This window comes from Anopheles merus, chromosome 2R (assembly GCF_017562075.2).
Source record: "Anopheles merus strain MAF chromosome 2R, AmerM5.1, whole genome shotgun sequence".
NCBI classification, from domain to species: domain Eukaryota; kingdom Metazoa; phylum Arthropoda; class Insecta; order Diptera; family Culicidae; genus Anopheles; species Anopheles merus.
The window spans coordinates 26,034,180-26,058,937 of NC_054082.1; the positions used below are offsets into that span (position 1 = coordinate 26,034,180).

Below are 24,758 nucleotides of genomic sequence, written 5' to 3' on the forward strand. Positions count from 1 at the left end.
GTGTTTTGGGTATTAAAAAAGTGCCAAAATTCGGGCCAATAATTTTCACTTATCGCGCTGCCTGTTCCAACCGAGCAGCCAGTGTACAGAATTTGGAAATGTTTACGAGCGCCCCCACCAACTCCAACCCGGGAGTTCCGTGCATCCCACGCGAAAAAGAACGGACACTGACTGCGCACCGGACACATGAGCTGCATTTGTTTCGGTAAACATCGGTGCACCAGTGGGCCCTTGGCAGGAAAAATGTAGGCGCTCATTAGCGAATGATAGTGAGTGCGAGAAAAGCAGAGCGACAGAGAAACAGAGTATCTCTCTCTCTTTCTCTGCAGAGCGAGTCGCACAGGAAAAGTGAGACTTGAACATGTCGGGGTGGGGAAAATCAAAACCCACTCTAAATATCAGTTGCAATCACTATAATACCGAGCAACTGCAATAAAATGCGGAACTTGGTATGTGCTCAAATACATGCGGGGGAAAACGGCAATTGCAATGTGCCGCGACTTCCATCCTTCCATTCCCCGTCACACCCTGGTTGGGGGAGGGGGCAAATGATGTCCAAACGGATAAGAAAAAAAGAAGAAAAGAATCAGTCGAATCTATTGCCTCAACCCCAGGCAGGAGGTGAACGCGCTTCCGACCGCCTGGAACCAGTGCTGGAAGGTCACCAAGAAATGGTGGAAAAGCAAAGATAGTTTTCAGCACGAAAGCACGTTCGCGTGGAAACTCGCTGTACAGAAGCCAGCCAAGCGCGCACGGTGGTGAATGTTTAATTTCCAGCACGAGTCCGTGTGTCCGCGCTCTCGTTCCACTGTTTGGAATAGTTTTGAAGCGTTGTAGCACGCAAGTGTGGGTGTATTTGTATGTGTGTCAGTGTGTGTGGGAGTGTGCTCGTTCTTGCTATTTTACCCCAAAAGTCAAACAAAATAGCAAATTTCTCTGTGGGTAATGGGTTTTGGTGATAGGGAAAAGTTTTTCTTTTCTTTTCTTGGTTTGCCGTTGTCATTAAGCAAGGGCATACGCTTATCGGCAGGAGCGAAACGAGGCCAACTGGTGGTTGGTATTGCCAAATGAGTTCTAGGTTGTGTTTGCGGAACAGTGAAGAGCGTAATTTTCACAAAGAACTCTTTTTCACGGGTTGATTTCACGGGTAGCCCACCAGTTTTTTGTTGAAAAAACAAAAATGGAACAAAATTGAAAAAGGCAATTTTGTGAAGCCGAATGCATACTCTGAGGCGACAAAACGCCTATAGTTATGCAATGTGCGTAACAGAATCCATCTTCAAACTACCTGTCCCAGTCACTACTGCTACAATCTCTAAACCAAACCCGATGCTTCTTAAATCGATCCTCACATAATGTTAATGTGTTCGGTGTTGTCTGGGGAAACACGATCATCGCTGGAGTAAAGACTGTGCTAAAGTCTTAATTTGCGGTCCAGAGCGCCCAACGTCTACTGCGTTCTTAATCCGCACTGTCAGTAGCGCTAGTGGAAGCTGAAAACCTGTACAAGATGGCACAGTTTCGAGGACGGAATGGCATGACAGTTTTGTGGGCCGACCGCATGCCAGGTACAGAGCTAGAAGTTGCCGTCAGTCGCCGTGGTTTGGAAAACTGTCAACCTTAACTCCGCAAACAGGCAGGCTGCTCCTGCTCCCGCAGCATACAATTGTGCAAGTAAAATTGCTACATTATTTGCATTTCGTGTGTTGGGGAGCAAAGCAACATGTTGTTGTGCAAGGTTGGCTACCGTTCTTATTGCCTCTGTCTAGGCTATGCTAGGCTCGTTGAAGTTAATTGAAAATGCTGAAGCAACAAGCACATAAAACAACAACGCTATGCATTCTACAGGGAAGATTGTTTTTTTTTTCGCTCAGCGTGACGTACGCAATCAGTGAGAGATATCTACGTACAGCACACACACACACGGGCAAACGCACACAATCAATTTCCGAGACGAAATGAGATATGTGCTTGACTGCGCACAAATACACACACGCACGGGGGTCGTGAAGGACATGGGGAAGAAGCTTTCTGAGTGATTTTTCCGCACGAACGACTCCGTCCGACTGCACATCCAATCTTAATGTCGTCCGCATGTGTTTTTTTTTATTCTCGTCTGTGTGTGCCGCTCACATCCCACATATTTGTGTGTGTGTGCTCGCAAGTGACGGTCTCGGCACAACCATCGAAGGATTAAAGAAGGATGCTTGTGGACAAGAGCACTTTTCAAACCCACCGCCATGACTCCGCACACGCGCACACTGGGATCTCGCCACCAAGCCAACAGCGTTCAGCATAAAGATCCTTTCCATGTACTATCTCCTCAGCATCTCGGTCTGGAGGAATAGACCAAAAGCTCCTCTCCCCCCCGGCTCGCCGGAGTACCGCTTTCGCACCGTGGACCTATCATGCCCGGGTCGGATTTTAATTTTTTACTCACGTCCGAATGAATGGACACACGTACACACCGGGAGCATGCACATCCTTGTGGAAACGTTCGCTCACAGAGGCGCACACACGGGTTGACAAGTAATGGAAGGATTAATGTAAAACTCCCCCCCACCCCAACCCATCACACACACCAGCCACAGCACGGAATATCTTTGCTGATGAATGCTTTTCAGCGTAAAGCCTGTTGAATGCGCGCGCCCTGCCTGTGCCTGTTTTTGGAGTCTTTGCTTCCTGCGCCAGGCGTCGACACAATCGAGACCCAATTAGGGATGACATTTCGAACACACACACCGAGCAGCATCAAACGATTACTTTTGACACGCGCCTTGCTTGCGCTGTGTGTGTTGCGCAAAGTTTTGCTTTGTGCATACTTTAGCGATCCTTACCCTGTGGAATGGCTTTTGCAAAAGGCGCGTTTCAGATTCGGCGAGGCCCTACGGTACCGGCTTTTGCAAAGCTTGCACAAATACTTTTCAAATATGCGCGACTAATCTTACGATCCGACCTCCACTCATCCCATCCCAGCCATTCTAACGAGTCTTTGTAACGTTGGTCTTAATTCAGGCTTAACCCCTTAACCTTTTTATCTTTCATTTTTTAAATCGTTTTTTTTTTTGTATCTGCCACTTAAAAAACAGAAGCATCAAGACAGAAGCATAAAATGTATCCCCGTACCTCTTTTGGTGTGTGCTTTCCTTCTTCTTTTGGGGTAAGAAATCATGAAACAACTCGTTTACAGTCACACTGCCGGGTTTGTGTTGCCCAGGAAGCAGCGTGCGATGAAGGCCGAGGGGAATGGGGAGGACGTGTAGTGTGCAGTGGGTGGATGGGCGGGAGTCTCTTTTAATGATGAGGGCCTTGTGATTTCGCCCTTTTTTTACGATGGGCGCAATACGCGTGCCAAAAGCTTACTGTTTTTTCCGTAGGCATCATATTTTCTGCTCGCTGGAGAAGAAGAGAGCGCAAAATCCCCGTGGTTCCCTAACCAACCTTTTTTTTTTAAAGTACCGCCAACCCACCACAAGGAGGAGGTGTGCTTTCGGGCGACGATGATGACGTGCTGTTGGAATTCGGGGTATGAATAATTTAAGAGGATGAAAATTAAACGGACTTAAAATTGTGGAAGCGCTGATAGACCGACATCGCACAACGAGCGGCTGTCGATCTGACCGGTCCTGGTTTATGTTATTCCCCTCCCACATCAGTTTTTCATTCCTTTAGCCTCAGGTGCAAGCACGTGCCTCCTCTCTCTCTCTCTCTCCCCCAGCTGGGTTGTGATAATTGGCACTGTGGGAGAGTTTAATTGGCTCACAGTGCAAATTTCATCTGTGCTGTGCGACTTAAAACGTAATCCTTCGTCGGTGTTTGTATTCGATGAAATCGGAAAACGCCGAATTATGCGAGCGCTCTGCGGGGAGCAGGGAAGTAGAAATATGAGACAATGTGCGTGTATGTAACCCCCCGCTGTGGGGTTTGGGTTGTATTACATTAACATTACTGCACATTACCCTTCACACACCTCCACTCTGTCTCTACACCGTAGCCTTGTGTGCTCGAGATGCGATTGGCGATTGAGATGTGGAAAAAAAGGGAGTTGTGCGTTTCCCTCGTATGTGGGGCAAATGTTAATGCACACGCGTATGTAAATATGTTTTTTTTTTGGTCGAACCATGCGAAAGCGGTGTAATAAAAAAGGCAAGCACCGAACTGACGGCCGTTTAATTGAAGTGGGAGAATCGAGGAAAATGCCATACGTTTGCTTTTGATGACGGAAAAATCCGCCACCAAAATCAGTAAATTGTTTGTTCTGCCACGCTGTGTTTTAACGCAATCCACGCAACGGATTCGCCGCATTTGATTGATTATCAATTGGACGGCAACGGGGAAGGGGTTTTGGCAATACAAAAGAGGCCAAGTAGCCTGCAGTGCAAGGTGCTTGCAATATTGTACTATCATTTTCTGTTAATGCTCGCTTATTGTAAGACAAAAACAATAGAGGCTTAAGCATTCTCTGTAGAACTATTTTCATCCATTGTGCATTATCTTTTCGCTCACTTTTAGCAACGTTATTGTAAGAACAGTTGTTGTACCTCCCACAAGGCAAACAACAGCAATCCCTGCTCCACATCATGTAGAGCAAATCGATGACAGCAAATCACGCCACACTTTCACTTACAGCTGAACATTATGGTATTAATGAGCGGGAACCTGCTCTCTCCTCGCTGCTCCCAAATATTATGTCCATATCATCATCCCCCGTGGTAAAAGTCCTGCACTATCGCAGGGCGGTTGCGTGTTGTGTTTGATGGAGCAAATCGTTGGGGAAAACAACCTCCTCCCTTCCCTGCTTAACCGTCGTCTTACCGCCCCGCCATCGGCATTCGTCATGCCTCGGAAGGTTGTTGAAGCATTGCTTAACATTGTCCCAAGGGGAGACCATGTTCGGGGCCAGGACCTCCTCCCCCTGTCCAGCTCACTGTAATCGTTTCATTTTGGAGTTCCCATTCCGGGCTACCCCCTCCCAGTAGTAACTTTTGCTGTGGCAATGAGTGTGTGTGTTTGTCCGTTCCCTACGTTCGTTAGTGATTTTCCGGTGGTGTTCTACTACATTACGTCCTTTCGCTTTTTCCCGCCGCGATTCCCACGATGGAAAACCACCCAAGTGTGGTCACGGAAAGCTAATCTACCCTTCTCGCTTTACGTCTTTCGCTCTCTTTTTTCCCCCTCTCAAGCCTGGAAAGAAATGGGTAGGGAAGGAATGGACAACCACATGCAAAGGCCAAAACCTCGTCCCCGTAACGTAACACCACGGCGTCCTTGCGTTCGTACCGGGGGAGACGCAGGTTAGCCGTTTCCCATGGGCACGTAGTTTCAATTCAAGATCAATTTGTTTATGTTTATGTGTGGTGGCTGGTTGGTGGCTACTCCGCACCTCGCCCAATCATCATCACCATGCCACACACTGCTCACGTCATTATTTTCGCTGCGAATGGCAGGAAGAAGGAGAGCCAGTCGTAAGATGTGCGTGCCTTTGCGAAATCATAAAGACGAAGGGCGACGCTGATTTGGTGGACGCCGCGAGTGTGTGGACACGAAACCAGTGCCCCAGAGTGCGGGACGACTCGTGGTCGTCTTCGTGGTGTTTATTCTGCTGAATCGTGTGTGTGTGTGTCGTACAAGTCATTGAACTATGATACGTAAAACAGTTTCGGAGAGCCGCGTGCCGAGCGTGCCAAAGCAGTAGCCTTTAAGTTGGCGTCAAATAGTGTGATGTGTGCGAATAAACATACTGAAATTCCTATAAAAGTTCCGCCACGGCACTTGACGACACAGCCTTGATGGTAAGCGCAAAATGTGTGACCGATTGCATACATCCAGGCGTTAAATAATCACATTTAGCGAAAGTCCAGTTTATGTTGCTACGGTTCGACGGTAGGTACTGCTGGCGCTTGGTACATCACCTCGGGCTTTTGCCTCATAATTACACAATAACAAACACGCAGCAGACTAATCCACTCGCAGGACATCACACACACACACACACACACACACAATTATGTCACGCTTATGCCACCTCTCCGTAGCGGTCGCATCCTTACCCCGGTGGGCAAAGGGGCCATATCCCCGGTCCTTTCGTGCCACAACTTCACCCCCCGGGGGGAAATTAATTCAAACGATTAGAAGTTGAGTTGAGTTTCATTTTATTGTCTTATCACTCCCATCCAATCATTTGTGTGACGCAACGCCACCCGGCTAAATGAGCGTCCATATTTCCGGCTGGCCCTGCGTCCTGCCAGTCCCCCGAGGCGGTCATAAGTAGGATGTAACCTCATCAAATCGTACTTTGTTTTGTTTTCTATTCTCTGTGTTCTTTTTATCCAGCTTGGGAAAAGCAAAACACGCCACGGACAATAAAAATCCTTATCGCACGCAATCGTATGAAATCGTGGGGGAGAAAAAAGATGATGAGCATGAGAGAGAGACATAACAATTGTTTGTGTACTCAATTAAGTAAGAAATGGATGTATGTTAAGCTTGCATTTGCAGGCGTTTAAGATACGCTTGTAGGCATTTAAAAGCTGGACTTTATTGTCAAAAGTTTACTAACTTTATCCCTGTGCCGACGGTTGAGCTTCTTTGCCAGGATGTTTATGATGATTGGTAAGGAAAAAGAAAATAAATTAATTTCCCCATTAGAATGAGAGCAGCTCATGCGACACATCGGATGTACTGAATCCATTTCAAGTTGTGAATTGAACCACCGCCTTGAGCCCGCCTCCTGTACGTAGATGTGCCCTGTCATCTTGTCTTCATTTTCACACCGTGGCTGGAATTGCACGTAGCCGAGCGGAATTGTGTAAGAGTGTTGGCCCGTGGGGAAAAGTTAAAGTTTTGCTGCATGTAAAAAAGACGACACAAAAGGAAAACATCCCGGGCGTGTGCCAGCTGAGTCTACTTCCAGCAGCTTTCACCGGCGAAAACTTGCTCTCGGCAACACCAAAAAGGACAGCCAAAGAAAGCGTCAAACTTTGCAAGCCAATATTCGTCGCCCCAAGCCACCCCCAAACACCCAGTGTTACACCGCCCAGAGGGCGAGCAGAAATCGGAATTGAACATGGGAGGGTGTACCGTTCGGCGCCCGCGCAGCCTTCCCGCCGGTGTGTGGTGTACGGGTGACAATTTTTCCCTCAAGGATGTTTTTCATGTTCGGCTGAAACATGTAAAAGTTCACCAACTTCCAGAGCATGGTGGTGGTGGTGGTGTGTGGTGTGGAGTGACGGGTAACCTATTGAAAACTGACAATAAAAGCGTACTACTCCCAGCCACCACACTCACACGGAATGTGAAAGACCCGGTTTCGCCCGGTCGGGAATGTGTAATAGGTCTTTTTCGCACCACGTTCCGCTCTTTTATCAGAACACTTCCCCATTGTGTGTGTGTGTGGGGGCTTGCGTAACTGTAGTATGCTTCGAGCCATGTGTAAAGGCTCGCTTGCGTACAACGCGATAAAGGGCCCACAATTGCGGAGTGGTTCAGATAAGCCATTGGTGGTGGTTGTTCAGGCACAGATTAGAGGCCAAAAAACCTCCCGGTACGGTAACGGGGTGGTCGGGCCCGGTGGGCGGTGGGTCAGGATAACACATCAGCATCAGCCGGCATATTGGACACGACGCGGAAGCGATTTCACACAACCAAGCTTGGTTTGGTGTGAAAATGTAGCGCAGACAGACACAGCAAGAGAAAAACCGGTGGCACAAAATCGGGTTTTCTATTGGCTAGCGAGAGAGAGCTTCCTCAAAAAGGATTTCGGTGCGAGCTACCTTTCATCTGAAGCAAACATTTACCACTTCATCATCATCAACAGCGCGCACCGCATCATCCTCATCATCATCCTCATCCGCTTCGTCAGAGCGTTATCTATTGAAGGAGATGCACTTGATTTGACGTACTTTTGTGTAACCTTCTTTTCGTCGCCCGAATGGGTTGCCCGAAAATAATTGAACAAGGACAACTCTTTTGTAGTCGGCCGGGAGCGTCGGGATAAAGCGAAGCCGTAACCAAAGGAAAGCTTCATTAGTCACTCCTCTGTCCTCGGCGGAAGGCGAATGGGGTAGAGGAGGCTACGGTTGGCTGGGCCTTTTCTCCGCTGCTCGTTTCTACGCTTGCCCCTTTAGCATTATCGGACGCCATTGAGCTGGAAGATGCGTCCGTTGATCTTCCCGGGCGAACTGGGGCGTAGGGGGAAGATTTATGATTCCAGCGAAAATCATAATCACTTTCATATTCGAATCGTCAGCCGGGCGCGCGTTATCATTTTGCTGATGGTTTAGCAGTTCACTTGCCACCCTCAATGGAAGTTAATTTTCCCCTCTCTTCATTCCACGAACAACAAAAGAAAAGGAAGAAGAAGGATCCTTTCTTATTTGCAAATAAAGCTTTTCCACTTCCGAGAAGCTAATATCGCACAAAACCGTTTTCCACAAAAAGCGCAACCCGAGTGGCGAGAACATATTGACGTTTTGTCGAGACTCCACCACTCGCTTACTTCACCCAGTTCCAGACAAAGAGATAGAGAGAGAGAGAGAGAGTGAGTGTGTGTGCAATGTTTATTTGTTTGTGCAAACACTTTTCGCATGCACTCGAACGCCCACACAGACACACCCGCCGCCCCTCCCAGTGGCATATCCTTTGCTTCGTTGTTTGCCTTGCGTTGGTGGTGGAATTTTTAATATCGTAAATCAGATGATATGCCGGGATGAACCTTGGGCGCGCCGAACGCCATTATCCTCTTACGGACTCGGGCCCTCTCGCACCCTTTGCTCCCTTTTTCGCTGCCGCATCTTACTGTCCTCACTCTGTAACGTTCTTTACTAGCATGCTTCTTTCCCCCTCCAAGAGAAGGCTTTAACTACGACCACCACAGAGAGTTCGCAGGCAGCAGCATCAGTTTTCGTCGCCCCCCCCTCCCCCATCCGACTGAATAGCGAAACGATCATAAACATAAGCTTATGTTGTTCGGGTTGCTCCTAATGTGAAATAATGCGTACATCTCCTTCACCAGTGCGCGTCGCCGCGCGTACAAATCGTGAGCACACGCAACACACATAGGCGCACTAATGCTTTACGGCTCTGTTTATCTCACGACCACCCCCGCGCGTGTGTGGGATGAGTGTCAGGAGTTTTTCGGTTTTTTTTTCGGTTATGTTTGCATAGTAACTTTGCCGCTTGACATCTTGCCGTGGGGTTGAAGGGAATGGCTATTACACGCGAAACAAAGCAGAAAGCTTGTTCCCCCTCAAGCGGAGAGCGCTCGTAAGACACACAATGATAATGTTTACGCCTAGAGAGAGAGAGAGAGACAGTTTCGGAAGAATGCATTCTTCTCCGTTCTATTTTTGGCTGGGGAGCTTGCAATGTGATGAAAACGAAGAAAGAAAAAACGCCTTTAATTTAAATCTTGCCACCTTGAACAAGAAGCAACCTTGTAAATCGTGGCTTTCAGCGAAACCTGAGTTAGATTTACCCTCAAAATCATGCGGGGCGGCGGAGAATAGATTGTTGGAACATTTGCCATACTTCAAGGGCTGGTATTGCTGCTTTTGGATTTAATTTTCGCCAGCCAATTTTTAATTTCTCGCTGTAATAATTAAATTTTTGCCCCAACACCGCAGCAGGGATATGGACACTAAAAATACATCACCAGTGTGTGCGTGAAAGTTGTGTCTCAAATGGTCCGGGGTGGTGACTTTTTTCGTGGATACATTTTTCTTTAATTAAAAGCGGCCTAAATAGCGGACAGAAACGCGGACAGGGAAACGGTTGGCTAGGGAAATGTTATTAAATACCTGGCATCCAAATCAAGGGCGGGCGTCTCCCCAATTTGTAGCGAATGTAATTAAATGCCAAACTCACGCTGTCATTTAGGAAGCCATGCTACGCGTTTTACCAGCAAAAGCTCAAGCATTGGTTTGAGGGTTTTAAAGTGCAAATAAAAACCCGCCGTTTTGCAATGCAATCGGTTGTGCAGGTGATAGATGTTGAGTGAAATTAACTCCAGCAAAAGGAACTGGAATGGAATGGTTATCTTTCAGCCTGCTGCATCCCTCGCTCGGGCCCGCTGGCTAACATCATTAATTATGGAAGTGCGGGACGGGGTCGTGTTAGCCGTTTGGCACGCATCTAAACTTAATGCTGCTTGACAGCTGGGACCGTACGCGAATTTGAGGCAGGTGGTGTGCATCCCGCTGGGTGCGAGTGTCAACCCTCGTCATACTAACGGGCGGCACCCCGGCCATGGAAGAAGTTTGCCGACCGCGGGATGATACCGGGAAGCAAAGCAAAATGTAAACTTTTCCAGTTTCGACGAAAATCGTTTTCATTTGGACTTGTTTGCGCGTAGCGCATCGGCCCCCCGAAATCGGAAACCCCAAAGTTTTGAACATCCCGAGCTGCTTCAAGAGCTGGGTTTTCCAGGTTCTCTCTGGATACTTCTACAATCGTGCGCGCCCCGTTTTCCCCGCTCGCTGTACAACAATCGCTAACATAATTGCATAATCCTGTTTATCGATCAAGCGATGAATAAATACTTTGATTATCCTTCACCAATATTACCCCCCCCCCCCCACTCCGCGGATTAGAAGTGTATTGAACGGTGACTGCACCCGTGTCCAGAATGGGAAAGAGAGAGAGAGAGGGAGGGAGATCGCTCGCACGGCAGGAAGAGATTTGTTTTATGGCGCTTGCTAAAGAGAATGAAGCACCATAAATAATCGCCCGCACCATCATATCTCTCCCACCCGCTCCTAAGATTATGGCGAGAGAAAGAGAGAGAGAGAGAGAGAGAGAGAGAGAGAGAGAGCGAGGGAGGATGATGGGTGGTCAACCCAACTTTTCGACAGGATACAATTATGCTGACACAAACAATATTCGTAAATATATCCCATCCCCCTAGCCAGGCCATTATGCGAGTCACACAGCGGCACGAGATGGACTTGGAAACGAAACACTTGCGCCAAGAATCCTGCGGCTTTGGGTGTTGGTTTTTGTGTGTGTGTGTGTGTGTGTGTGTGTGTGTGTGTGTGTGTGTGTGGTGTGTGTGTGTGTGTGTGTGTGTGTGTTGTGTGTGTGTGTGTGTGTGGTGTGTGTGTGTGTGTGTGTGTGTGAAGGAAAGATAGCCCGGGAAAGTATCATCCCAAATCCAACAACGGATATACGATATACACGCGGGGAAAGTGGAAAGCGAAAGGGAAAAATCACCTCCTCACTGCGCTATAAGATGTTGACGAATTAGTAGCCGTTCATCATCTTCAACCAGATCAAGATGATGCGGACATAGGGGGAGGGGCAAGGGAAAAGTGAAACCATTGGAAGGTGTACGCACTCGGGCCGCCGCGTCCCTTACCTTTGGGGCCCTTATCTGCACCCAACCCGAAGGACAAAAAAAACGCTCAGTCGTCTTTATCGTTCAGCTAATCCGTCTTCCTTGGGCATACTTTCCGGCAGCTTTTTTTTTTTTTTTTTTGTTAATGATGATGAAGGTGATGATGGTGGCAGCACAGCAGCCGAACAGTTTGTGCTTGAGCGTCAGTGCTGGTCAGAAGTAGCATGGGCCCCTGTCGAAGCTGGGAGAAAAAGAATCACACAACAATGTCTGGGTAAAAAAGCGTAAAGCTCCCACATCCTGCACGGGCGACTGAACTGAACAACCGAACAGCCTCAAGTAAGGGAAATGCCGAACATACCCCGTTTTTTCCCCTCTTCCGCAGGAAGGGCAGAGACAAGAAGAAGAAGAAAGAAACAGAATTGGCAGCTCCAACCTTCACTCTTTTTTTTTTGTGCACACACTGCCAAAGAGATGGGTGTTTGATTTTCGTTTCGTGCCCTTTTTCTTTTGCTGTTGCTTTCGCGTCGGTAAGATTTCCCCCGTTGAACGGAAACAGGATATGGCGGCGTCAGTGCAAAGTCTTATCTATTTTGCTCCTTGGCTGCGAAAGGGAAGGGGGCCAACGGAGCAGCGTTGCTTTCCCTTCCTGTGGTGGCTCTTGGTGGTTCCTGCGTCCATTGTCATTAATGTGGAAATTCTTTGTGCGTGCGTGTGTGTGTGCGCGCTTCTGCAATCACGAGATGGATATACAACAGTGAGAGGGAACCGCCGCTACTTCCGGCCGTATCCTTCGACAGGGAGGGGGGGGGGGGAAACACACGTTTTCGTAGTGTGATCGATAGTAGCAAAGCGCAGGAAGTTCTAAGGCGGGGTGCTACGTCGGTGCAATGAAATGATATAGGCACACCGGTTTGTGTTGTAGTGTGGTGTGTCCTCCTCTTGCCTTCATTGCGGAGCGGATGGAGCGAAGGAAGCAAGCGCAAAAGGATGAAACACAAATATGGCCACTACTTTGTGCTCCAGTTGGTCGGTGGTACGTACCGACTGTGTACACAAACTAGGCATGAAAGCCGACTATGCGCTGTAAAAGGATTTCAGGAGGTAGTAGTAGTAGTACAACGGCATACCACCTCGCATTCATCCTTCTTTTGCGTGTGCGCTTGCCGATTGTTTCGGTTGTGCGCCGCGTTTGCTCAATTGCCAATGTTTTATTATTTATTTCGATTGTTTTTTTTATGGTGGTGCGTAAAGGTGATGGGTACCACCACTCGGCTCCCCACACTAATGCTACACCCGCATCATAATCGGTGGGGCCGCGTATGATGGTGGCAGTGTGTCTGTTTGTATGCGGCGAGTGCTGTGAAGGACCGAGGTAGGAACCGTTTTGAGGTTAACCAAACCATTTTACTGTTTCTACTACTACTACTACTACTACTACTACTGCGGGCTGCCCACGTGGTGTGGCGTGGTCAGCAATTCAGAGGGCAAAGGCGAAACAAAAAACCCTCGCAAAACAAGAAATATGTTAAGCTTTTTTATTTTTCCCACCGCCACTTCTCGATGGTTCATCCTGTGGAGAAAACCAACAACACCCGACCCTATTATGGAACTGCGAGAACAAATGGGCATAGAACCAGCAGTAGGACGACAAGTGTGTGCGGGATGGCAATAAATTTTCATCAAAGTTCACATCGTTTTTCGCGCTTGCAAAAGCACTTTCCTCCGGTTGCCCCTTGTTGTGCGTACGTATCGTTTGTTTCGTTGTTGTTTTTTTGCTTTTGTTTTACTCGCATCAAACGTGAGGAAATTTGATCAGAATCTAATGAAACAGAGGAGGGACGGTGCAGCGCCAAAGGTTGGGTGGGGTCGGTTGGAGTGAGAAAAGCCCAGGGAGAAAGATCGAATGGATTATTGATGTCATGTCGCACAGGACAAACTTTCGCAGCCCCGGACCTTTGTAAAAGGATCCTTTTCTCTCTGTTCTGCTCATCTCATCCGGAGGGGTTAGTGTAGAGACTTCTCAATTCCCTCCCACCTTAGATGGTGGTTATAATGTGTGAAAAGGTTGGAGGTAGGAAAATGGACCATCATTGGCAGCAAAAAAAAAAAGCGTTTAGTGCTTAGCAACACAATTAACGAACGGCTGCGAACATCTAGATTAGTAGGATACGCTTTGCAGAATTTATTTACGCAAGGACATGCTTTGAAAGCGGGGGTGTGGGATGTGGTACCTTTGTCCCCATTTTCTCGCTTCCCTAGCTTGTCCTCCTCTAGCTTCAGTTTGCTTTATCAGTGCAGCGTTTTTTTTCTGTGCATGTGTTTGTTTTTGTGGCTCCATTTGCCGAATTTTGTATCGATCAAACGCTGTCGCTGCTGCTGGTGGAACGGACACGCTCTACATAGTTTGATTTATTTGTTTGTTTGATTTGACTATTCCGTGTCTCGTCGATGAGCAGAGAGAGGGTAAAACGGTGAAAAAAAAAAATAAAGTCACAAACAAAACCATTCACGGCATTTTGAGAACGTGAGACATTGGGTGCCGCATACATTAAACATTGTTGTTTGCGTGTGCGGTAATGGATTTTTGGGGGTTTTCCTTTTTTTATTGAAGCATAATCTGCGACGTCAGAATGTGTTTATTGCCCCCGATAGATCCTCGAACGTGAAACAAGGAGCAAAAAAAGCCAACTCCTCTGCCTTTCTGTCAAGTGTGAGCTTACCGTGGTCTATATCGCGATAACATGGTTACGCAAGAGCGACAACCCCGAAGGCCCTACCCAACGATGCGCACCGACATTTCGCATTGCAACATTGCAAATAATGCTTACAGGGCAGGGCTTTTGCCCGGGGATGAAGAAGCACACCAGACCCGCCAGAAAAGCCAACGGGAGCAATAGCCTGCACAAATATCCCTCCACCTGCTTAATGGTTCCCGGTGCTTTTTAGGGGTTATTATTTTAGTACAAAACACCAACATGCCCACCTGCCGGCAAGCGGCGTGAACAGCTGGAAAGCTCGAGGCTCACAAAGCCCCTAGAAGAGTGGCGCCCTCTGCCGGCAAATCGCACGAACCACACGCCCTCGTGCTAGGACCAAGCATGTCCTTTTAGCATGGACACGAACCAGTCTAGTCGCAGGGAAAGCGCCAAAGCTTTTCCATTCTGCGCATGTTCTGCTGCTGCTGTGGCTGTGTGTGCGTGCGTGTGTGTGTGTGGAACACTTTTCTCCCGGTGCCGTTGACCGGTCAAACCGGGTCCTTGTTTGGGCGTGCAGCCGTTTGGGAACTGTCTCTGTGCGTGTGTGCGTGTGTCGCATGGCCAATGTTCCTTTCCATTTCTTTTCGTGTCGATACAATAGCTCCCGCTGCGGCCGAGTGCGCATGTTTCTTCCAGATAACCGAATGATGAAAAGTAATCAGCGTTAGTAGTTCGTTTTGTTCGTTCGTTTATTTCTCGCTGTATTTACGCTGCCCAGCGCTCTATCGCACCCTCCTTCTTCCCTCGTACCAAAAAGCACCCGTCAATTTGTCCTTGTCCTTTCGTGTGTCTAAAAATAAAAGTCTATTATATTGCGCGCACACAACCGCCACGTCGCCTCCCGCCATATCCTGTGGGAAAACCCAACAACTGGTTGGACCCGACCACACCGCCTGGAGGTAGTGCGGCAGGAATAGTTCTACGAATCGGTTCAATTCGCGGTTCAGTAGTCCAGTCGATATGGTATGATGAATGGTTTGGCATTTGTTTACTGGTGCCGGCATTAGCGGCAGAGCTTTCCCTTTTCCTATAATTAATTCTATGGAAAACCCCAGTGGTGCAGCTTTTTCCAGGCGCAGCAAACGGGGACACCCTTAAGCACGGAAGACGTGCCGTGTCTCTGTGCGTACCGTTTGGCAATAGGCTTTGCCTACACACAACAGGGGACGACAATGACAGAGAGGTCATTTTCCGGGGGCTGGTGTGTTCGCACCGGGGCCATGGAAGCGGAGAGTAGTTGCGTGCGCGATGGGTCGCGTATTTTTGTTTGTATGCGCATCGACGTTTTTATGCCAGTCGGTAGGGCGCTGTACAGCGTGTGCCCGCGTCTGTGCGTATGTGTAGGTGGGTGGGTTGTGAAGGGATGGTTCGCTAATCGAAATGAAAAGTCCTTTGATGTGCCCCGTGCTGCTCTCTTGTGTGCGTGCGCGTATCCGTAGGCTTTAATATTCAATTAAAGGGCCACGCGCAATCAACCATTTCTCCTCCTTCTCTCCGGCACCGTACCCACTTCCGCACCCGGTGTCTGACGGTCGCTTTCCCCTTCTTGCCGGTGGTAGATGGGACGGATAGAGGAGCTTGCTTAATGCTGCTGCTGCTGCTGCTGCTGCTGCCCGAGGCGTACACTTCCGAGGGTGTATTAGGGATGATTGTTCCTCCCCACATCAGCATCCTTCTGATTATTCAACACATAACGGGGGGACGAAGGAATTGCTCTAAGTGCAAAAAAAACGCGACCAGCAGATCGTATCCGGGTATATTGTTTAAATGAATCCTACACGGGATTTTTCCTCCCAGTTCGCTGCGAAAAGTTCTCGCAAAAGAAATCAATAATTCTACCTCACTCGGGGCCCGGGGGGCGGTTCTGCTGTGTGCAGGCAGCGATTCTGCATAGCTCTGCGATTCTGCATATCCTCGCGCGGATGGAGTTTGAGGAGGATTGTCAGAGTCCATTACTCGTCCAAAGGGATAGCATAGTAGATCTACCCAAAATTCTCCAAACTCCGAATTTCGGAATCGATTTTGCAAGCAATCGATTGCACAAACGCAAGCAGTAACCCATCAGCACACACACACACACGCGCACATGTACACACCGCGTACTAGTGTGCCAATGTACGGTGGCGTGCTGCACTGTTCCGGATCCGGGATACCGGATGTAGGAAGAACAGCAGCAGCAGATCGATAATCGTGAGGGTTGGTCGAGTGTCGCTCTCAACCACAACCGCCAGATCCATTGTGTCTCGCATTCGGATGGCCAGGGGAAAGGGGAAGGGTGCAGCCGGAGGCCACATGTTTCGCTGAACAAGCCATTTCGCTTCAGCAGTTTCCCTGGCAGGATCAGGGCTCTGGATCTCGAACGGATTCGCTTTCCCGTCCGTTGTTTCCTCGACGTTACTAAAAAAGGGAAGGGTGGTGCGTGCATTTTTTTCTTGCTGCCCCAGGATGACGATGGGTGGGAAATATCTACGGCAAACGCAAACTGAGGGAGAGGAGAGCATGCGAAACAAGCGAATTGAGAGTGTTCCGCGATTTCCCGTGCGAGGACGAAGAATGAGCGAGAGCAAGAGTGGCAGAGTGGCGCGAGTGTGAAAGAACGGGAGCGAATGACACCCTGCGGACAGAGGGGTGCTGCCTGTGTGTTTCGCGCCGCCATCTTGAATAATAGGGTTGGTCTCGGCGAGCAGTTGCGTTTTTTCGTCTTTTGGGGTGTTGTTTTTTCATTCCATACACCATTCCTCCCTGAGTGTCATCGCATGTCCTTTGGTTTTGGCTTGGTGTGTGTTTGTGTGTGTGTGTGTGTGTGTGTTGAGTTGCCAACTCCCCAAAAGGAGAGGCACTGCTGGGCGAAGCTAGAGCTTAATCCACAGTGGCCCACAAGGGCTCGGGGCTTATCTGCCTGTCGATCGGGTGCCGCTCGACGGAGGTCTGGCACGTTAGAGGCAGCTAATCCAATTACAGAGTGAGAGATAGGGAGAGAGACAGAAAGAGAGAGAGAGAGGGAGAGCGAGTGGTTCAAGCAAACCCAGCCAGTCGTCCGTCTGAAACAAATGCGCTACATTGCCCCGGGACGCCCCTGGACGAGCAGGGAGGAATATACGAAGATCCGTTGTGCCGGATTGATGTAGTGTACTCCATTAGTTTTGCTCTCCATCGTTTCTTAAAAGCCCTGCATGCGAACACAAATACACACACACACATACACATAGATACACAGGCACAAGTTGGCACACAGCGGTTGAGCGGACGATAGAGCGGACACGTATGGTGTGTATAATCCGTCAGAGGTCTTTGGTCGTTGGTCAGATGCTTCCCCACGAACCCGTCAGGTGTGCCCGATGCAGGAGAGGTCAGGAGGCGCAGCACCAATACACAGACACACACAGACACACACAGACACACACACAGAGAGTCGGATGCATATTGGAAAACGGATGGAAATGGTCGGATGAAAACCCTAGCGTCGATGGAAATGTCCCGAAACAACAGTAAACTAGGCAAAAAGTACTGCTGTGACAGGACAATATCATCGACTGCTAGGGGGTGAAGCTGTGTCCCGTAAGCGATGGCGGCAGGTCTGTCCCCCGGTGCACTGTGCAGGTTTCTCCAATATTGTCGACTTCGGGTGGACCCCAACTTCCAGCAAATTGCAGTTCCGTTCGAGCATTCACTGGTGCCACCGATATCCTTTTTCCCTTCCTTCACTGAACTATTCCTACTGTTCACCGATTTTCAAAACTCCCCAATAGGCAGCAGGTTTTGAGTTGGCTGCCACGGGTTAGTATAGATCTAAAGATCTTTCGACCTTAGCGGTAACACGTTCGCTCAGGTCGCACCTCTTTCGCTGGCACCGCGTTTCGACTACTTCTTAGAAAATGGAATCGTCCTGTGATGCTTCTTCGGCGTAAAAAAAGGACGAGCACACGCCTCCCTCGCCGTCCTGTCCACACACACACACACACACATACACTCAAACACACATACACCGACACACTTCACGAGTTTGGCGTGAAGTTCGGAAGAATAGCTCACTACTTAGCTGCGTACTCGATAGCAGTGTGCTGCAAAGAGAGAGAGAGAGTGTTGTCTCGAGTATCTCGCCGCCACCTTCCGATGTCGCTACTAGGGCATGCTCGGTGTGCATACATATGTGTGTGTGTGCCACGCTATATGTTCCCTGGAATCCGGCGGCGATAGGGAACGCGCGCGCACCCACTGCGTCTGGCAACCCACAGAGTACGCGATTTGGCGATGCTTTTGCGCTTCCTGTGTGCACCTTCTCTTTGCCCTTCTCGTGGAAACTCTTTCTCTCCATCATCCCGCATTAAAAAGGGACAATGGGAGAAGATTTCAACGACCACCGATAATGATGAGATAAGATTGCGGAGTGAAATTAACGTGGAAAAACTCCTCTAAATCACCCGCACGCACACACACGCAGTTGCCTTTTCCTCCTTCATTTTCATGGGAGCCTTTGACACTCACAAACACACACACACACAAATCAAAGGCTAGTCGCTCTCTGCCCTCTAAAACGGGTGTAATTCCAGCTTACTATGCGACGAACCCATCGAACCGTGCCTGTATAAGAAGCTGCAATGGGTCTTATTGAAGAAAAAAAAAGGATGAAACCAAACCACCAGGAGATATGTTCTCGCTGGCTACTGCTGCCCAAAGTGCTGCTGCTAGAAATAAAGGTTTTCCAAAGGTTCAAAAAGCCCTCGAGAGCCAGCGCGCACCCTCGCTACTGATGAGATGATGTGCGCACTGATCGAGCCAATCCGAACGACTAACACGGGCAGCCATTCCCTTTATCCGGCGCCTCGAGTTCCCCGGTGGTGATGGTAATGGTGGTAATGGTGTCATGACAACACCAGCCACACACGACACGAGCCACAGCCGCCTGTGCCTGTGCGTGAAAACGGTACTCGGTTGTCTACCAACACAGCGGCACAGCGCGCGCACACGCACGCGCCCATTTTCCCACCGAGGAGAGACGCGTTCAGCAAAAACCCTCCTTTTTCTGGCCCGTGCCCGTTCGCCTGCACGTATGCGTGCGTGCGTGTGTGTGTGTATGTATGTGTGTGTGTGAGAGAGGGTGGTGGACTACTCCTTTCAATCCCCTCTTCCACGGAACTCAGCAGTTGCACTGCTACGGTGCTTTCCACTTGAAACATTGAATATCCTTTTTCAGCTGTACTCCAAACCCGACTTCAAATATACTTTTACTATTCTACTGCTGCTACTACTAGGAAAGGATAACTTATCCCGGGGAAGGTTTTGTAACCCCCCTTATTAAAACTACACACATTGGCACACCGACACACCCACCACGGGACGGAAAATTCCTCCATTACGTGCGTGTGCTTGGCTGTCGATCCTCTTCTTTCGGGGCGACAAGTGCGCACATCACACATCCCGGCATATCGGCAAAGGGTCGGCTAGGGGTTGGAATAAAAAAAAACCATCCCTCCATACATACAAACACACGCGCTCCGTTCTTTTCTGTGTGTGTATGTGTGTTGGTGGTGTGCTAGTAGTAGTACAGGCTAAATGTCCTCTCGCTCCCTCCCTCTCTCTCTCTCTCTCTCTCTCTCTCTCTCTCTCGCTGGACATGCGCAGAAGCGCGTACATTGGCAGGCTCCTCGCTGAAAAGGAAAACGAATTTCCCAACGAGACCAACCGACCGGAGCTCTCCGGAGGTGTTGTGAAGGTGTGCGCGCTGGGGGCCCCGTGCGCTTGTATTGGTTGCGACATTGTGCCCCATCGATGACGTCAAAAGCGACGACGACGCTGGTCACCCTATTTCGAAACGATCCCGAAAGTAGTCGCCGTGTTCCCAGTTTCTCTTGCCGTATCTCCCCCGCCCTAGAATGTTAAGAATTATTGCGCAAACACACACAGATACACATCGGCTTCCAGGGAATTTGATAATCGCAATTGGCCAAAATCTCTTCCAAAACCCTGCCTGCTGGAGAATGTGTGTGGGGGGATAAGCTATGCGAAACAGGGGACGACGGCTAGGGAGTGGCGAGGAAATCATTCGGATTCATCTGTGTGCTAACTTGCCGGGGTAATGCGAAGGGATGATGAAAATCAATAGCGTTTTTAGCGAAGGGCTGAGATGCGGTTTGCCGGATATCTCTCGTACTACCACCACTGGTTTAAAAAGGATAGCACATGACGAGCTGATTATTCTGACTTTTTTTTTGCAGCTCGCCGAAACTTTTCTGATAATGCAATTATCTACTTACTGCCTCAGAATTCAGCAATTTCTGCTTTTAACTGTATGCGCAATTGCTGTAATATACTATCAGAAAAGCCTTGCCTCCGGAATGTCTTGCCAGTTCCCAGAGAAAAAAAGGTGGCTCCGTTAAGGTGGCGAACGTGCAAAGGGAAAGGGCAGCTTCGCAACGGGCACCGCAAGGACGAACAACCACCGACGTCCCTGTATCGTGAGTCGTCGCGTTCCGCTTATCCGCGGACATCGACGGCTCTGGGGGTAATGTATGACGGCGGCAGACTCGGATTCTAGGTCGTTCCGGACTTCCTCGTTTCGTCCCTTTTCTCGCTGGCAAGCGTTCACCAACACACTGGTAGCAGCAGACTCTGGTATGAGCAATTCAACACACACACACACATGGGCGACTTCTAAATATTGCGAGGGTTCGAGTTCAACGCCCTATTTCGGAAGTTCTGTGGTATAGCGAAGGTACAGTACCCCTCGGCGCACCCGTTATTGTGCGCCCTACCACACACTAACTCAGCATACGTACGATACGAAACCTTTGGTGTGGTTCGTCTTGGGTGAAAACCTTTCTCCAGCAACCAGCAAGTAGCATGGTTGCCAGGGCCCGAAATATGTCCGGCAGAGGAAAAAAAAAGCAAGAGGTAAACACACCCCTGGCTGCGTGCAGGAGAGGGGCAAGATTATCATGTTGTCCTGCCCGCAACGCCAGCGAATACGATTGCTGTGTGAGTTAGTAACCTCGTTGTTCGGCCCTTTTCTGTAACCTGTTGTGTGTCCTCTCTTCCTGGCTGCACCACTGGTGTACGTGTGTGTGTGTGTGTAAGCTAGATTGTTCTGCCACTCGCTCAGGTCGTGGTGGTCTGGTTTAGGTTCTTTTAAACAGCGAGAGGGGGTCTCGCCGGGCCACACGAACGTGCCTGCTTGGTGGAAATCCATTCTCACCTGTCATCCGTATGACCCCGTGGGCTGGGACGAAGCGGCTTGATGGCTTAATTCATGCGGTATATGGGCGCGTGATTGGCACAACTGTAGCAGGAATCTTCCTACCCCGACAAACTAGAGAGGGGAACGATACAAGAAAAGCAAGTATCACCAGCGACACACTTTCTCGGGGGTTGGCCTAGTGCACTGGTCAACGAGCCGGGACGTTTTACTTACCTACCGTTCCCTTCCCGACCCGAGGTTGTTTTTCAACACGCAGCCTATTAATCCCTTTTCTCATGGTGGTTTGGTTGAGAAACATGAACAGTCTGGGCGTTTGCTACTAAGAGCTGGAGGAAATGGAATGGTTACTCTCTTGATCAACTTAATTGACCCACTGTGCTGTTGCTGATGTTGGTCGTGAGCAGTTGTTTGATTTTTCATAGCTTTGCTAACGACCTACTAAAGCATACACTTGTTGTGCTGGCGTCTTGGCAAAATGGGAGACGAGTTCATTACACTGCAATCTTTTTACCGTCTACCGTGTGATTGATGGTCAACGAGGGAGGCACACATACATCCCGAAACCCTGCTACACTGTGAAGATGATGGAAATGTTGCCACCACCTTCCCCATGACTGATGGCAAAACTTAATGCCCAGACCCACAAAACTGTAACACGAACTGATTGGACATTATGGATCACCTTTATCCAAACCCACGCAAAAAATGAAACAAATTTAATATTACTGCCGCGCGGGCTATTGGAATTGGCGATGTTGGAAGAATGTAAATTTTTGTGAAAATTTGAACTTGTTTGCTCCTCTTACCTTTCGCTGCTTCGGATCCATTACGTCCATGGTGTCGTACTGGAAGGTTTTCTTGTCAAAGCTGAAAATGGTCGATTAAGCGAAACTTCAATATATTATGGCACACAGTGGGGGGTAGACTACCACACAAACTCACCTCACGTCCGTGCGGGTTTGGCTGCAGTAAAGCATGAAGCTTGTGCATCCGACAACGGCCGTCGTCATAATGAACACCAGGGGCAGGACCTGCAACAACAGGACAACATGGGAACGGGTTTTAGTAAATGCCATCGAGCCTCGCCAATATGTGTAAAATGTATCTCAGTTGACATCTTTATAATGATTCGTTTTGTTTTCCCTATTTCATTGCAGTGCCGGCACACTCGATCCGAATGGAATTCTGGACACACACGATCTACACACTACGCTGGTGCCCCTTAAGCCGGCGCTGCTCGCATCCCAGGCAGCCGTCGTAGCCGCGACCCAACAGCAACAGATGAAGAGGTACGTAGAAATGATGGCATACGCCGCCCAATCTAGTTCGCCCAATCTAGATCAACCTTCGTCACCGGAGTAACCGTAACGCACAGTTACCATAGTAACTGCGGAGATATCTCGCTTGCCAGTAGATCAAACTACCCAGTGGATCAGAAACATTGGTAGTGCAGAAGTCATATAGCGAGAGCATAACCAAACGGAACGTGTAGTGCTATTCAGTCGTCGGTTTTGAATCACTGTATCACAACATGTACTCTGCGTCGAACTTGTATCTAACCAATATGGTGTTCGTTTACTCCCGCTTCGTCGCAAACAGAGAGCAGTCGCAAACGTCACAGCAGCAGGCCCAGGTACTGTCACCGCAGCAGCAGCAGCAGCCCCAGCCGACCGCCGCCCAACAGCAGCAGCAGCTCCAGGTCCAGCTCCAGCAGCAACAGGTGCAGGCCCAGGTCCAGCAGCAACAGCAGCAGGCGGCACAGCAGCAAGCCCAGCAGCAGCAAGCGCAGGCCCAGCAGCAGGCCCAGCAGCAGGCACAGCAGCAGCAGGTGGTGGCACAGCAACAGCAGCAGGTTAACGGGGCAAGCGTTAACGGTTGCGCCAAGACGGGCGGCAACGCCAGCAACGGCAGCTCGTCCGGCCGCTCCACACCGAACAATGGTAGCGATCCGGCACCGGGCAAGCTGTTCGTCGGCGGGCTGAGCTGGCAGACGTCGTCGGAGAAGCTGAGCGAGTACTTCGGCATGTTCGGCACGGTTACGGACGTGCTGATCATGAAGGATCCCGTCACTCAGGTAGGTGTTTGACCCGCACCGATGCGCCGGAAGCGTTCTGATCTTACTCTGATATCTGATACTGAGCAATGCCAATTTCCTTTTTCTTCTACCTTTGTTCCCTCTGCCCCCTTCCCACTTGACCAACACAGCGAAGCCGCGGTTTCGGGTTCATCACATTCCAGGAGCCGAACAGCGTGGACAAGGTGCTGCAGGTGCCGATACACACGCTCGACGGCAAGAAGATCGATCCGAAGCACGCAACGCCGAAGAACCGCCCCAAGACGCAGTCGAACAAGACGAAGAAAATCTTCGTCGGCGGCGTCAGCCAGGACACGTCGGCCGAGGAGGTGAAGGCGTACTTCAGCCAGTTCGGCAAGGTGGAGGAGACGGTGATGCTGATGGACCAGCAGACGAAGCGCCACCGCGGCTTCGGCTTCGTCACGTTCGAGAACGAGGACGTGGTCGACCGGGTGTGCGAGATTCACTTCCACACGATCAAGAACAAGAAGGTGGAGTGCAAGAAGGCGCAGCCGAAGGAGGCGGTCGCACCGACCGCCCAGCAGCTGCTCCAGAAGCGCATCATCCTGGGCAACCTGGGCGTGCCGATGGGTGCGGGCGCTCCGAGCTCGGCCGCCGCCGCTGCCCGGCTGGTCGGGGCGGCCCAGGCCGGTGGCAATCCGGGGCTGGTCAATCCGCTCGCCGCCAACCCGCTGATGGTGCAGGCGCAGGCGGCCCAGGCAGCTCAGGCGGCCCAAGCGGCCCAGGCTGCCGCGATGCAGCTGCAGAACGGGTTCGGCAAAGTCTTCACTACATATCCTCCGACACTGCATAGCTTTAGGTAAGGCTCGGTACGCTTTTTAAAACAAAATGGTGCTCAATGCTGATTTGCTTCTTCCTCTTCTTCTCTCTCCCGTTCTCCCCGCGTGCACACACACACACACACAGATACTCGCCATACACCATTCCATCGGCTGCCGCTGCCGCCGCTAATGCAGCCGCCGGCGTGAATCCGCTGACGAGCGTGTCCGCCAACCAGGCCGCCCAGGGCCAGCCGCAGCAGGTACCGCACCCGACGTCCGTCGCCGGCGCCACGGTGGCGACGCAGGGCGCCCCGCAGCAGACGAGCCAGCAGGCCGCGGCCGCCGCCCAGATGGCAGCCGCCGGTCTGACGAACCCGTACCAGGGCTACAGCCTGGCCAATGTAGACATGTCGAGCTTCCAGGGCGTCGACTGGGGCTCGCTGTACGGCATGGGAATGTATGTATAAATATCATCTCTCCCATCACCACCACCACCACCACAACCATCAGCAGCATCATCTGTGTGCGCGAGCGCGTGCGTGCCCTTTTTGCTCTAAAGCTCCCCCCGCTTTGGGGAGCTGTTCCACCCCCTCATCATCAATCATCATCAACAGTT

The 24,758-nt window shown here is 50.1% G+C and overlaps 2 protein-coding genes across 12 annotated transcripts in view; one reads left to right on the top strand and one right to left on the bottom strand.

The window, feature by feature from the left end:
• Positions 1-24,758, top strand: part of LOC121589397 (RNA-binding protein Musashi homolog 1) — an 88,559-nt gene that overhangs the window by 53,893 nt on the left and 9,908 nt on the right. For all 10 annotated transcript variants that reach the window (XM_041908307.1, XM_041908309.1, XM_041908305.1 and 7 more), the window contains 4 exons: positions 22,444-22,575; positions 22,886-23,360; positions 23,492-24,180; positions 24,288-24,599. In XM_041908307.1, coding sequence (XP_041764241.1) covers positions 22,444-22,575; positions 22,886-23,360; positions 23,492-24,180; positions 24,288-24,599 — 1,608 coding nt within the window. The remainder of the gene's footprint in view (positions 1-22,443; positions 22,576-22,885; positions 23,361-23,491; positions 24,181-24,287; positions 24,600-24,758) is intronic.
• LOC121589417 overlaps positions 1-24,758 on the bottom strand; it is a 57,348-nt gene that overhangs the window by 9,502 nt on the left and 23,088 nt on the right. For both annotated transcript variants that reach the window (XM_041908340.1, XM_041908341.1), the window contains exons 4-5: positions 22,229-22,317; positions 22,093-22,153 (exon numbers count right to left, since the gene is read on the bottom strand). In XM_041908340.1, coding sequence (XP_041764274.1) covers positions 22,093-22,153; positions 22,229-22,317 — 150 coding nt within the window. The remainder of the gene's footprint in view (positions 1-22,092; positions 22,154-22,228; positions 22,318-24,758) is intronic.